A 16,287-nucleotide genomic window follows, 5' to 3' on the forward strand; every position below is an offset into this window, starting at 1 on the left:
GGCTGTGTTTACAGCAGCAATGCTTAAAGCAGAAGAATTGACAGCAAATTGAACATAACTTCTCAGTTGCCTTGCAGAAGGCTGAAGTAACTCCACAGACTTGTCTGAGGCATTTTTTAATATGTTGTTGTAACACTAAGAGGTTAAGGCTCATGTCAAAGCCAGGTTTATGCTTCACAAACTGGAAGCTGGTGAAAAGCAAGTGCCTTATCTGATAGATTTCATCTGGCTGTTAGGGATATCTGAGTTTCCAGATGTCAGAGAGTGAAAAAACAGAGAATTGCATGTGAACCAACTCAAAGAATGCAAGATCCTCAAGCTTTTAACCTTCAATAATGCAGAAAAGAAAAAAAAAAAAAAGAAAAAGAAAAAAAAAAACCCCACAAAAAATACCCCCACAAATCAAGAGAGTTTACAGTTTATTTCAAGTAGAGGATTAAAAAAAAATCAGCATTATTATTCCCTTGATTTCTCCCCTTCCTTAAAATAGAGAAGCCACTGATTCACACATAGCCAGAAATGTGAAATGGGGGTTTTATCCTTGGAGGAAGAAATTTTGTCCCTTTTTCCATATTTAAGCTTTTAAACAAAGAGAGCTTCATTCTAGAGGAGCAGCTGTGTAATTAGGACAATTTCAGGATGAACAGGGTGATTCAAGAGCCAAATACTATCTTAATTATATGCATTAATATTCTGCTAAGAAGATGCTTATCAAATAATAAAATAATTCATATTATTGCATGAGGAAGGCCACTAAAAATATAAAAATAATAGAGAAGGGTGACAATCCAAGGCAGGGCAGGTCACTGCATGCTGTGAAAGTGACTCTCAGCTGCAGAGGAAGCGCCCAGCAAGCATCAGAAAACACCCCTATCTGAGCAAGCAGAGAGTAGCCAGAAGTCAGCTGTCCTCAGAGGTAAATACTGAATGAGGGACTTCTGTGTCAAAGGAGAACTGCCCTGTGGCTGCACCAGCTGCTTGGGAAGGATTCTTGGTTGTGGTCTGTTCTAATTTTTTGTGAAGAAAACCGATTTTCACAGAAACTGGCAGCAAAGCAAGCACCAGAGTTGGGACAGGTGGGTTAGAGAGAAGAGTCTCTTGGCTGGATTGGGCACTGGATGCCATCCTGTTGTGGGGACACACTTCAGTCCTCATCACAGACCACCCCCATTGCCAGGAGGAGGGCAAGAAGCACATCTGGCCTTTGTGGCTGCCTGGGGGAGCCTGGCTGGCAGATACAGGCAGCCAGTGCACAGGGGACAGGAGCAGGGCAGGTGAGGAGCCGGGGAGCAATGTCTGTCACTGCCCCAGTGGGGCTGAGCATCCCTCCTCAGAGCCACAGGGGGATCCCAAACTGCTCCCCCACCTCTAATCATAGCTGCATGGCAAAACATCAACTGATCAAGAGTGAAGAGATTTCCTTGAGGGTTAGGAACCCACAACTAGGTGTGGAACTCCTGATTCCCACTATGAACAAAAAAAAACCAAACAAACAAACAAAAAAACCCACAAAACAACCAACACCACCACAAAGTCTCAGAAAAGCCAGAACTGCCTTGCTTGTATTGAAATACTGATTTGAAGAAGTTTGCAATTGTACAATGCCATGAGCCCTCTGGTCTCAGGTGCACGAGGTGAGACTGGGGGATTTCTGGCTCACAGCCTCACTGTGGGGCTCTGCACTCACATCAGCCTCAAGAAGGGAGGCAGGCTCCATGTGTGAACAGGAGATCTCCAAGGAAAAGCCAGGTGCTGCAGGGAATATAGACGGGCAGGGCAGGGAATACAAAAGCATCACTCCTGCTGCCTAATGGGCAAGGAGCCGTGTCATGCAGAGGGGCTGTTCAGGATGAGACCGTGGTGCAAGTGCAGAAATGCCTGAGCTGGCTCACAGCAAGGCTGCAGGCTGGCTGCAGCAACCATGCTGGGGATGGGCAGGACCAGTGTACATTACAAATGGTTACGAACTCCAAATGACCTGTGGCAGGAATACAGTTGTCCTGGGGAGAAATGCTCCATTCTGCATACAGCAGAGGGAAGGGCAGGTTGAAGGCTGAGCTACAATTTAGCAGAGTCATTTGTCCAAATCTTCATGTCCTACTAAACCACAGACCATGATGGTGAGGAACAGCTACTCAGATCCTCTGCTGCAGAACAATTTGGATGCAGAGCCAAACTTCACCCTCACATCAGTCCCAGGATTCACTACATGAAGGCTGTTACACTGCACAGAGAAAATAGCAATGTTTTGCCTTAGGACTGGAATAGCATCCTGTGATCCAGGGACTCCAAAGTCTCCTTTTCAAATCAGAAAACTCACAAGTGCCTTCCACTAGGGTCTCAGGAGCCCAGCATAGGGATGGCATGGCATAGGATGGGATGGGATGAGATCCATCCATGAGATGCAGGCAGATCAGTAAGGGAACCCCAGAAATTTCATTTTAATCTCTAAAAGGTTTAGGAAACACTTCTCTCACCCATCCTAGGAGGGCTTTACCTGCATCTTTTGACACTATAGAGGTGGAGAGGTGTTTCAGACTTTGCCTCTTGCAGCCTGTCACATGTGTGTCTAACAGCCCCAGTGCCATCCCCTGGGGAGATGGAAGGGCATCCATCTCACAAACAAACCTGGGATTGTTACTCAACTACACAGAGGGCCAAGGTCTCATTAATTAGCATTGACATTTACAACAAAGACCACGAGATATGAGTGATATGAAGATGGATAAATTCCAAGAGGATTAGGGAGCAAAAAAGGCTGTGGGGGATGGTTGTTCTGCTTATTCTGAGTTTTCCTTGTAAAAAGAGATTATTGATATTTGAATTCCTTTTTCTATTAGAATGGAGAAAATTGAAGTAGGTCTTCTGCCATGTATCTAAATTGGAAAGTGCTACACACCACTGAAATGAAAAGGGGTTGCTTGGACTGGCCAGTCTCCAGGCAATGGATTTGTGGGTGGACCTGAAGGTTACAGATCAGGAGGGGTTTTGGTGAAAGGGTCTGGCTGAGCTTCGGTTCAGAAAATTTCCAAAAAAATGCAAAAGTCTACCAGCTGTCTGCTTCTACTAACACAGGGTCAAGCCTATGATAAAATAAACCATCTGCTCTTTCAGACTTTCATCCCAAACCAGAATAAACCTGTTTTGATGCTCTTGTGGACTTGGCTCCTTCCACTGTCTTTGATATGCTCCAGTTGACATCATCAGGCATTCACATTCCTTGGATGAGTTCCTCAGGCATCGACCAGTGGGATTCTGCCTCAATTCATGACTCTTTTCTATATGGCAATGCCAACAGCAGAAACAGCTGCCCTGGTTTTGAGCACTAATTAACCCCCATTTCTCACTTTCATCTCTACTCTGTTGCTGATCCCTAGAAAATGGTCTTTGGAATTCAACACAGAAAGCCAAATCTAGTTCTGGAGAGGTAATCCACTGCCAGTGACACTGGAACAGGACAAGATCAGCAGAAGGAGAGCAGATGCTGTACTTAATCCCAGCCCAGAGGCAGATCCTTCACCACCACCTCAACCTCCACATTCTTTCCAATGTGAACATGGGAGAGTCACACTCACACTGAGCTCTGGGGTCTCCTTCCCTCTCCCCTTCCCAGCCTGTAGATTCAAAACTCACCAAGACTTAAATGTGCCATTAGAGGGAAGTGTTAACACTGCAATCCAAATCTGCTGGAGAGTCATGAGGACACTTAATGTATGTCTGTGACAACGGGGCAGGGCAGGAACAACCACCTCCCTTTATTTAAAACCTTTATTTAAAGGTTTTTATTTAAACCAAGTCAGAAAACCCCAACACCATTGGTGTGCCTTTCCAAACCACAACATACAAATGCTCACAAGCACTGTGAGCCCCAGGACAGCTTTCCTCTCTCCTCTTGCCATCCTGCTAATCGTGATGTCTGGGGCTATAAAAAGGCACAGCACAAGAGCATGTCTCTCCTTCTGATCTGCTTCCGTGTTTATAACCATGGCTTATCTAATGACACTTAGGAAGTGTTACCAAGGAGACTATTTGCATCCTGCACGATGTTGCTAAAGCAACACTGCTAAATTAGATGCAGCACTCTTAGCCTTCACCTACTGTATTTGCATTGCTATCAAAATGGAATAGTCACAGGCTTAAACTATATTTGGGTCATTCACTCATCCAAACACCTGAAAATAGTCCAATGACAGCAGCAATGGAGTTTCCCCTAAAAATCTAGCACATCTAGGTCTGCATCTCTTACATGTATTTCAAGCTTGCCCCTCAATGTGACCTGAAGTCAAAACAAGCCATCTTTCATGCTGCAACCTTCCTCCACAGGACATGTTTTCCCTGTATGTTTAGCTTTTATTTAAATGCATCAGGAGATTTTAACTGTCATAAATAATTACAGCATCTTAGCGTTTGATGGAGCACGGCAGAAGGCAATTTGTAAGTAGCATTAATTTTTGAGGCACAAGATGGCTCAGAGGCACTGGAAATGCGACAACTTGCCTGGAGTTTATGGGTCAGCTGTTCATCCTCACCCTGAGACTTGGTTCAGCTGTAAAGAGCCACCATTCAAGGGCTTCAAGATGGCCCATGGAAAGATTAAACAGCTAAATAATAATTACGTGTTTTACCCTAAATAAAATGGTAGCATACTCATTATGGAGATGATAATTAAAAAAAAAAAATTTTAAACTATAAATGAATAGCCATAAACAAAAATAAAAGCTGGGGCAATTTTAGGTGATGTTACAGAATAAATACAGAAGCTCAAAAGACTACGGGTAGGAAGGAGAGTGAGCAACCAAGAGGTGGGGTGGTAATGGTTTCCAAGGCAATGAACAGCTTCTCTAGAGTTTGGACATTTGTCAGTATGAGAAAAAACATAAAATTCAAATAGCACCCCCCCACACACACACACACACATATATTAATGTACAAATATGGACAGCTCTTTGGAACTTTACAGGAAATATTACAATTGTGTGACAATGATACCAACTAATGTCACAAGCAAAGTCACAGGGCCCTCTGAGATCCAGTATTCTGATGCAAATCTAGAGCAATGTATTACCCCCACAGTTTTCTGTTCTGATGGTCTGAGCAGTACATTTTGGTCAACAACATGTAACAATGAAATACCATCCCACCAACACCCAGATGGAGCTTTCCATCACTATTTAATATGTTTATTCCAAAAATAACTCTTGCTTTTAACACTTTCAAATTTAAAAGATAAACTCAGGCAAGGACATAAATACTTGGCATCTGTCACTGAATTCAATCAGCTCCCTGAATCAGAGCAAAAGCACTCTGTTCCAGCTCTGCTGCAGTGTGTAATATGGTTTGGGTGCCTCTTATTAATGAATCCTTGCTTTGGCCCAGATGCACTACTGAGAAGCACACCTGGGAGCATTTTACTATATATCAAATCTCTGTTCCAACAGCAAATTTGATCTGCCTACAGAATCTACTCACGAGAAGGCAACTCCTTCCTGCTGAATAGGCTACAGCACAAGAAAACCCATGTCCAGAGAGCATTTCACCTGCCAGCCCTTGTAATTGCTTATGCCTGGGAATTTAAGGTGGAATACCAGAATCAGGACTGGTAAAGAATTTCCCAGCAGTGTCAGGCTCCAGGTCAGCCTATTTCAGGATGAGGGGATGACACCAGCTATTTCCTCCCTCCCTGCAACAGCCGTGGTGAGGTTCAGTTCCTCAAGGTTTTTTACTGCTTTAGCTCCTCCATAAGAAGGTGTGATGAAGGCACAAGAAGTAGACTTCTGCAGCTGGCCATGGCTGTAGAACATGTGTTCCCACCACCATGCTCCACGGAGGTGGCTGGACATGGGCCAACAGAGTGCTGGTGGAGAGCTTCTTCCAAGCCACATGGAGGGGAAGACACCCTGCAGCAGGTGAGCTGTGCTGGGGTCTGAACACACACTCAAAGCCTTCCTAACTCCTCACATACACCTAAAAGAGAATGGCTCAGGTTTCATGGGGCTCCAGATCTACAACAGCCGTACTCCCTCCTGCCCCCTCCTATGGTCACACAAGAAAATTCCATGACAGTTTAGAAAGTGACCTTCAGTTCTCTGTGGGGAAGGGTTGTTTGTGTCCACACACACAGACTGCAGAGAGTCCTTTTTAGCTGCCTCTGCTCCAGGGGAGCTTTCCCAGGATCCAGCACTCATCAGTGGCTTCAGGTGCCCCATGTGAAACAGGCCAGGGGAACCTCCAAGGAAGGGTCAAAAATGAGGATTTGCATTACCAGCAAGGCACAGAGAGGGGAGGAAAGGAACCTCCCTGTCTACCAACCAGCTCCTCCTTCTCCCAGGAGAAATAAAATCAAAAGGAAAAAGAGGTTTTCTCTGTTCTAGCTGTGCCTCTGTGAAATTTTCTAAGGACTTTCTGTTGGTTTTGGATCAGGTCCTAGACCCATGTGGGCAGAGCTCAGTGTGTCTGGATTATTTATTAGCAAAAGGATTCCCTCTGCAATCAAGCATGTAGAACACCTTATTAAAGATTGCTCCGCTCTGTATCTGACCTGATGGAATTGGCATGAAGAAGTTCTCAGTACCCCCTCAAAAATGCTGCTGGACTGTGAATTGTCATTACTTCTCTCATGTCAGCTCCTTCATGGCCTTATCTAAACTATGTCATAAATCTTCTGGGTTTTCTCTGAACTCTCCTCCTCCTAGTGACATTCTGTACTGCTGAATAATGTTGTCTCCATATGAATTACAAGGGACACAATAATAATGCTCCAGCAGGAGCAAGGGAAGCAGTGGGAAAACAGCTAAAAGCTACACTGAAATGTTTTCTTACTTGTAATCTTCTGTCATACACTGAGCTGGAAGATTAGATAACGAGACTATTTATAGCAGCATTGCTGGATGTGTATCACAAAACCTTTATTGTAAGACCACAGCAAGTATAAAATTTTAATTTTGCCTGCTACTTCCTTGTGTCACAACTTCGTTTGCAGCAAAGCATTTTTTTCTTTTGCAGTGGGGTTATTAATAATGGATGAAGCATTAACATTTCCAAATTGGGAGTTCACCCTCAGTCACTGTTCCCACCCATCACTCTGTAATTTCTCCTCCTGGGCTTCATGTTGGACTGACAACAGGAGACTGACAGTGTCTGCTCAGCCACCAAACACACTTTGTGTGGGCAAGACCAACCAGAGCTCACTGCACTCATTGATACAGGTCCCACCTGCATGACTTCTCTGCTGGAAACCTGAAGCTGCTTTTTAACCTCTCTGCTAAGCCCTCCAGTACATAACCAGAGGTAATGCACAGAACACCAGATGATCTCCACCCAGCAGATGGTAAGAACTTTCTTCCACAACTACTGGAAGGCAGATTTCAAGCAGAGGAGCAAAGCTCTCAGCTATCAGAACTTATCTCTTATAAGGCATCTCAACTCTAAACCTTGTTTAAAAAAAAAATAAAAGTATTCATGGTTTTAATTAGGGATAACTTTTTGCACCTTTATTTCATCTCATGCTTGTTAAGGATGTGATTTTTGAGGGGTCATACCATTAAAACAGGAACACTGAATGATATACAGAAATGGGAGTAGGAATGTAGAAATCCAGAACTAACATCAGGGGTAACCCAGGTCCTTCACTATGTTTTTCCTGCATTTTTAATAAAGAAAGTAAATTTCAACTACTTCTCCTCTTTGTGTGTTTGATGAACATAATCAATTACTGAGGAACATTTTGTCTTTTCCATTTTCTGTCACATCTATTGAAGTGACTCACTCACTCACGTAACAGATTCTGTTTGCAACATTTGCAGTTATTTGTGTCATGTCTTCTGCAGTGACTCAATATTTCTATGGGAAACCATTTCTTCCATTCCTGCCTAGTAAATACTTGTTAAGTATAAAAAATAGGCATTCATCACAGACAAAAATGATCTAGCAAGATAGATATTTAGAAACACAATGGCACCATTTACCCAAATCAAAGAAATCATGAGTAATACCAATACAATTAATGTTATATTAAAGAGATACCACCTAAGGAGGAGATTTAAACTAACCTTCTGACAAAAATATGGAACCTGGATGGTAAATAAGCTCTGTATCTAGCTCTGCTTGCCTTATCTGTCCTTTGTCTCTTCAGAAGCCAGGCTCCCTTTTTGCTAACCCACTGCTAGTTACTGACAGTGGCACCAGTTAGTTACACAGCACCCCAGCCACTGCTTTGATGAACAGATCTTCCCAAGCACTGGTGCTAGACTGGTGTTGTGGTCATATCATAAAAATATGAGATTAAGTCAAACATGAATCTATGCCTACACCCATGCAGAAGCATCTGGAAAGTGTCAGTATTATCAGTGTGAAACTCAAATACTGAATAGGAAGGAACAATAAAGGAGGGAGACTCCACAAGTAATGTCCCTACTTTAGAATAAATTTTTTAGTAAATGTTACTATTGTTTAAAAAAAAAGTTTACATCAAGTGGGTTTTTTGAAACTAAAAAAACCTGCAATGAAATTTTATCTCTGAGGCTGGCAAAGAACTATTAATATTTACTTTTCAAAATTTTGCATAAAACAGCCCTACAGTTTAACCTGACAGTTTTCTTAGAGCTGAGATTCCTTCCCTATGTTTCAGCAACAAGTTGAACTGAGGTGGACTAATGGAGGATTATATAAACATAATACCACCATGGCATCCTCCACCCTATAATCTAAAAACAAACCCCTATTTTAATGTTGTACTTGAAAGGCCAAATAACCAGTAGTGTAAATATGAACTAGCATCTTATAACAACACACTTTTACCATCTCGAGCTCCCCATGAGCAAATGGAGAAGAAAACCTATCCCCCCCAGTTTTAACCAGAGTTTTGTAGTAACCCAGATCTTAGTATGGGTAAATATACAAGTGTCTGCCCTTCTTGCCAGCTACTCAGCTTAGCAATGCCCCAGTTAGCCTGGCCAAAAGGTATCCTAGGCTCATGGATATATCACACTCACAAGAAAAATTTTACATCCTAAAACATGTAACATTTTACACTGTTACATCCTAACTTTCAGTTAAAATTCAGCTCTCATCCCCAAAACTACTTTGGTATTTGTGGCACAAAAGTGAGCACCTGCACGGAGCTGTGATGTAAGTGAGAAACTACTTTGGGATTTGGCAGTTCGCAGCACAGCACTGAGCACCTGCACACTGCTGTGATTAAGGTTAATCTTAGATCAACCATTTCTAGATGAAGCCAATCCTGAAATACAAGTATTGTGCATCCCATTCCTTGACACAACTCAGAATTGGATTTCTCAGATGCCCTAAAATTTCAAGGCAGACCAAGTCAGAGCTCATGTGGATCCCCATCTTGAAATAAGTAGCCACCTGAAGGTACACACCTTAAGTAAAACAACGTGTACTTATGTACTTGTCATGGGCAACAATTTCAGCGGTGCAGAAGTAGCTGGTTCCTGCAATTATCCTAGCAGCAGTAGGTAAGAACAGCTGCCAAATCAGAAACCTTCCGAGCCGCTGTATTAGAAATCTTCCCAGATATGGGAATATCCACAAAACCTGCTATTTCAGCAGTCCAGGAAACAAAATTAAGCGGAGGCTACTTAGGCTTCTGTCATTAGGAGGTCACTGTAAGCAGAGAGAACCTGCTTTCTCTTACTCAAAAAGAGCCCACAAATGGAAAAGCAACTGTATTTGTCAAAATCACAGTATGCAGGAGACACAGTCTCATCCAAGAAAGCTTGTACAGGGAGCTGGTTACAATCTCCTCTGCCTCCCAAATAAAGCCTGGATGTTCTGTGGATGACTTTGACATGGACATGGCAATGAACCACCCTGTAAACAACCAGGCAGGCATGCTTATGATAAAGAGGATGGATCCAGCTAGAAACCAGGCAACACCAGAGCAGGCTCTATCCCTCCATTTACCACTGCAATGTCTGAACAACCCAGCTGCACCTTCCACTGAAGTTTTAAGTTCTCATTTTAGCACTAGTCTTATCAGCTAAACACAGGTAGCCTTGGGAAGATGCCCTTGGGAAGTCAAAATGAGAAGAACAAATGTGTGGTCTTTGTCGCAAACGTCAAAGGATTCCTCTTTCATTACTTCCTCCAGTCTCCCTTAAAAGTGGACGCATTTTAGCATCCATAGCATCCACCAATAATGAGTTCTACTGTGCAACTACCTACTGCAGATGGCTACAGTTCCCTTTTGTTCATTTGATGTCCTCCTAATTCTTGTACTGTAAGAGACAGCGAACAGTGGAGCTCTTCCCCTTCTTTACTTGCCAGTCATTTCCATTCTAGTTGTACCTTTTTCCACAGACAAGAGTCCTAGTTTATTCAATCATTTCTTATATGAAATTAATCCAGACTTGTGACCATCCTTGTTGCCAAGCTCTGAATTTTTTCCAGTTCTTCTGTATCTTTCCTGAGATTTTGGATGGGGAAGAACCAGAACTACACATAATAAACACATTTACAAAATAATCTATTAATGGCCTCCATTTTCCTCTGTTTGGCTTCTCTTATAATTTTAAGTATTTAATTTGCTTTATTTAATTACTGAGCCTGGCACTAATATTTTTAGCTCAATCATTTAACTGATGTTTTGGTTCCTAATGGTTTTCAAAAGTAGACTTTCTTGCACTTGAGAAATACAGAGAATCACCCATGGGCAAGAAACCACATGATTTCCTGGGAAATTTGTGAAAAGCTTCAGCTTCAGTACCTGCTTCACCAACAGGCTTCATCCCCTTCTGAAACACACAATGGGAAAGGAAAAGTAAGATCAATAAATTGCTGTGTTTGGAACACTGAGCAATTTTAGGCAGTTTAAATGCAATAAATCAAAGTTCAGTAGCTTGGGAAAAAATCCACTTCTTGGGAGAAGGTCATACAAACCTTACAACCTCAGGCAGGAAAAACTTTATACCCACAACCCAGACACACTGACAGGTCAGAGGGAGAAAAGTATACCCAGGACAGAGTAAAAGCAGAAGGGCAGGAAGCAGGACACATCCTTCAAAGCCTTGGATGATGAAACTTCTGACCCTGTAAGGCTGGAAGAAAATAATATCATACTTCAAAGAAGAACCAATTATGACAGCAATGGGAGCTGAGGTTATCTCAGAGTATCACTGCTGCTATCCCCCCAATGAGATGCTTGTGATGCCTAAAAATCCTTGTGATGCACCTCAACATCTAAGCCCTATGACCATCAGTCCCTGATAACCTTTTACTCCCTCCTTAGTTTTATCTAGTGAGTGCACAAAATGGATCTGGCAGCAGGACAGTCTTTCAACAACACACAATTATTGAAATGCCTACGCCAGCCAGATTACAATCTTTTACGTGTATTTCAGAAGCTCATAAAGCACCAGTGAAATGGGAGGAAAGTCTGACATGTTTATGTGTCAGTGGGATACAATGCTGTTTGGAACAGCAACTGCAAATGCAGGCAAAGACTGTGTAATGGTACCCTCCATGGGTGAGGGAATGCAGGAAAGCCTCTGCCCCCTTGGTCAAGGGCTGCACAACAGGCTGGGGGCTGCAGGCAGAGAGGAGGTAACACCCTCCAGCAAACCGCTGCTGACTCTGACTGCGGGTGTCCCAGCAAAAGAAAGGACTAAGGACTGTTCTGTTGAGGTGCCAGACTGCTTCATGTGATACTCTGAAGGTATAAACCCCAAATCATCCTACAGACATCACCCAGACCCATGAGTAAAAGCTATCTGGATGAATGAGCAATAAGCACAGGCAACCACAGGAGCACCCAGCTCAACGTGACTAAGATCTTGATGGGAGCCTCCGGATGCCACTGTAATACAAATAAAAAAGAAAAACCCATGAGTAATCAGCACTGCTGAAAAGAGGATCCCTGGCAGCTGGGGCTGTTTCTGTAATACTGTGCATGCATTCTTTTGCATAAATATCACAGGTGCATTGACCTGTGAGAAAATCAACAGGAAGAAATCCTACTTGCTGCCACTCACCTTGGAATTCTACCTTTCAAAGCAAGAGGGGGTCAGGACAGAGTACCAACCTGAGTAGGAGGCTGGAGGAGAGGATTTAAGAGAGAAGACAGTAATACTTCTTAGCTTTTACAATGTAATATTGATCTGCTGTCTACAGCAATGGCTAAGCCTTCTTGGAGCTGAGGACGAGACCAGTGAGGATAAAGAGCGACATGTCCATGGAGCACAGGAGACAGCATCCTGTATATCACTTCTGTCCCAAGGACTAGAAAAGCTTCTTTTCTAGCATCCTGGACCAGCACATCTGGGAGCTGCATCACAGCCCAAACAGGGCACACAGCCCACTCCTCACAGGAGGAAGAGTTAAACACTTCCAGCAAGGTTGAGCAGTACCTAAGGAAGGAATGCAAAAGCCAGAGACTGGGAAGATGTAACACTAGACAAGGAAGGGAAGTTAATGAGCTACACCAAGATCAGAAAAAATAGTTAATCGAGGAGATTGAATAGACTATCTTGGAAGAACCTTGGGGGAGGGAGACGGGTTGAGCTGAGGATGCATCTCGAGAAATAACGAAGTCTCCTTGGTTCAATGCAGACTGCCCTGACACATGTAAATAAACAGTACACAGAGCCACTGATGAGAAGGCTGATCTTTTTCATCTCAGAATTCAGAAGATTTGATACAGCTGGAGTTTTCCCACTTGGCTCCCCTCCAAACAGCCATACACACCTTGTTTGATAGTTATCACAAACCATATTTCAAAGAGGGTGGACAGCAAAAATTTCCTGGAGTTTATCTAGCTGCATCCTTAAGGAGATTGTTACCAGATAATCATAATCTTTTGCACAGCATTAGGAAAGTACACAAAGGATAACCTTCTGTCACCCCTGACAAACTACATCTGGGTTATGGGAAGGGAAATACTCGCAGGAATTCTGAAAATAATCTCACCTCAACCTTCCCATCATGATATCACCAAGTGAGAACCTCCTTCCAATCACTGGCCAGGACTTAAAGGTTAACAGCCATATCAGGACCATGGCATCAGATCACCTGCAGTCCTGGAGGAGTTCAGTTTTCACTAGTGGTTCCTAGTGAACAGTTATGTGAAGTGCTTTTATAACTGGCTGGATAGAATAGATTTGGAAGTATTACCTTACTCAAAAGCAACTCTAAAATCATCAGCCTGGGGTTCCAGTTTTGCTCTTGCAGATACCTTTGTAAAAACCTGCCTATTTCAGCTGCCTGCTTTTAAAACTGCAGCTTAAGCCTGAGAATCAAGTTGTGAGTTTTCCTCCTTTTGCACTACCATCTAGAGCAAAGCAAATATTCTGCTAGTCATGTCAGTCTTCGTGAGATTTGTGTGTTATGCCTTCACCACCACCAAAAGTATCACATGGTCTTCAGAAGATTTATGTAACTAAAGATGACCATTTTTAGCAGGCCTAAGAGAAAGACATAAAAATTTTCAGCACAAGTGGGCGACAGCTCTACCATGTGCCGAGATCTTACTTAGGTGGGATGAAATTGTAAGGTACAGGGACTGAATTCAAAGTCCACAGATCACCTTAGGAAACAATGCAATCATAGCTTCTTCTTAAGCAAGAATGAGCCCTAATCACCCCAGCACCAGGTTAGGAAGAGGCTGTCACAGAGTAAAAAAGTATTAGAAGGTGGCCAACTTCTAAAAGTTCAGTATCCCTACCCTAACACTAAGCCAGACACTGAAGGAAGAACGACTGGGAACCTTCAACTAAAATACACGTTACAAAATGTTAAATGGCAGATATGTAACAAAACTGTGTGACATTCATACTTTCACTGCTATGCCTCGAATCCATTTTACAGAAACCTGTCAAATGCAATCAGACTTGTTTATTCTGCATTTAAATGTAGGACCTGAGGCAGTCTGGTTTCAAAAAAGACAGAAAAGGCACATATTGTCCCTGGCAGTTGCTTAGTTTCTACAACAAAGGCAATGCCTTGTTCACTCTTTATTCCAAATAAAAATTATTTCAATCCTCTCTTGCATTACAATCTTGACCATATTTCTGCTTGCTGCCTCAGCACAGGTAGAAAATTAATTAAAATGTAAATTAAAGGAAGAATATACAAACGAAGTGCCATTAACACACAACTCACCCCTCTCCCCCCTCCCCCCAAAATAAGGTGATTCATACAGAGCATCCTCCAAATCTCATGTAAGCCACTGTTAATGGATTAAGTGGCAGTGTCTGTCCCTTCTGGCTTCAGTTTATAAATTCTTATCTGCTTAAGGTTGCTCCAGAAAGACTTCCAGCTGACAGCATGATTCTTAAAGAGACAAATCCTCCCTGGCAGTTCACAATTGCATACCAGCAACTACAGCATTGTGTGTGCTTTCATGTTTGCACTGACAGAGGATGATGGTTCAATGTTTAGGATTCAGCATCCCCCTCCTTTCCAGTCTAATTTGAAGTAGCACCATTGCTTGGGCTGAGTTTCTCACTGACTTTGTCCATGACAGAATTATGAACATTCCTTATATCTCCTTGCATGGCCACTGAAGCAGCCATGATACACCACCCTCAGTTCACACAACTGCTCCAAATCACTCAAGTACAGATGAAAGGGGCAGAGGGATTCAGCAGAAGAATAATGCAAGTATCAGAAAATCCTTCCGTATAACAACCAGTTGCCCAGCTAATCATTAACCTTTTCCATAGACCATGCCAAAGAAGTATCCAAAAGCCCAGCAAAAATGAGGGTGAACAGCAGCATCCCTATATTTACGTGCTGGTGGCTGCAAATTCTGCAACACATAGAGGAAGCTGCAACAAGTTATAATCTGAAATGGCTGTTAGAGCAGCACCTCCCCTCACTCCCTGCTTACAGAGAGATGTGTGACATCCTCTACCACCATCAGCCAGTGCCTTTGGCTGTGAAAATGACCTTAGAGAAGAGGTACCCGGGCAGGGCTGAACACAGTGCGTGTGTGTACTGCTGCCCAAGAAAACTGCATTCATGAATGATGGGCTATTTTCTGCTACCACCCTCCCTACTTACAGCAAATGGGGGTAAAAAAGAGCAGAGATACAGGAGCCCTTTGACAGGCTCTCCTGCCCACTTTACAGAAGTCACCCCTATCCCATTCGGTGCCAACAGGTCCCCAGGAGTTCAGAAAAGGGGTGGATGGCATCCTTATGAGGAACAGAATAGCCACATCGGCTAGACAAGAAACCCCAAATACTGCCTGCCCTCCTCCAAACAGGACTGACAGTCCCATGCACACACACATTCATGGAGAACTCAGAAGAGACACCAAAGCAAAGCCTTCATTCACCAATAAGGACTCGGGGACTCTTGGTGGTCTTACTGCCCTCAATTGTTGTCCTTTGCTTTCCGAGGGTACCTTTGCCTGGAAAGACCCGAGCACTCATCAGGCACCCTTGGGGCTCTGCCGGGAAGAAGTGACGGTGCTGCGAGCAGGGCATGGGGGCTCACACCGCGAGAGGGCTCGGGGTGCCGGGCGTGAGCCATCCTGCCCCGGGAGCACAGCCTGTCCCAAGGTGTCCGGGACCCCTGCCCGGCGTGGGGCACTCAGGGTGCTCTGTGTGCCTAGGGATCCAATCCCAAACTGCGGTACCCAGGATTGGTGTCCTGCCTGAGTGCCCATCCCATCCCGGGGTGTCCAGAGCATCCATCCCGCTCCGGGCTGCCGCAGGTGCCCGGGATACCGCGCGGGCCCGTCCTGAGGGGATGCTCAGGGTGCCGGCGATGCCGAGGGCGCGCAGGGTGCCGGGGGTGCCGACCGAGCCGTACCTTTGAGGCGGTGGTGGCGGGCGCGGTGCAGGCGGCCCTGGCCGCCGCGGGGCAGCGCGGGGATGCTGGAGAAGCGGCTCCCCATGGCGGCATCCGAGCCGGGCCGGGCCGGGCGGCACCGCGCAGGGTCTCTCTCCCTAGGGGCTGTAGCGGCGAGGGCGGAGGGCAGCGCCGGCTCCGAGTGCGCCGAGAGCCGCGGTCCCGCCCGCCGGGCCCCCCGCCCCGCTCGGCTCTCGGCTCTCGGCTCTCGGCTCGGCTCGGCTCGGCTCGGCTCGGCTCGGCGCGGCTCGGCTCGGCTAGGCGGGGCGGAGAGGCGGCACCGCAGCCCCCCCGCCGCGCCCGTCGCCATGGAGACACCGCTGTTCCGCGGGGGGGCCGCGCCGCCCCGCCCAGATGTTCCACCGCTGGCGCGACAGGTGGGGACACCGCTGCCAACCCCCGCCCCCAGCACAGGGATGCGTAGGACCGCAAACCCCGAGGGGCAGGCGCAGGGTCCGGGACGTTATTCCCTTC

General features: G+C 44.9%; 1 protein-coding gene across 1 annotated transcript in view; it reads right to left on the minus strand.

Annotated features, from left to right (window-relative positions):
- The window catches only part of NEURL1 (neuralized E3 ubiquitin protein ligase 1), a 142,758-nt gene extending 126,711 nt beyond the window's left edge, over positions 1 to 16,047 (minus strand). The window contains exon 1 of the mRNA XM_063405378.1: positions 15,775 to 16,047. Coding sequence (XP_063261448.1) covers positions 15,775 to 15,859 — 85 coding nt within the window. The 5' untranslated portion in view covers positions 15,860 to 16,047. The remainder of the gene's footprint in view (positions 1 to 15,774) is intronic.
- Positions 16,048 to 16,287: the final 240 nt, after the last annotated feature.

The sequence above is a fragment of the Prinia subflava genome, chromosome 9 (genome assembly GCF_021018805.1).
Source record: "Prinia subflava isolate CZ2003 ecotype Zambia chromosome 9, Cam_Psub_1.2, whole genome shotgun sequence".
NCBI classification, from domain to species: Eukaryota; Metazoa; Chordata; class Aves; order Passeriformes; family Cisticolidae; genus Prinia; species Prinia subflava.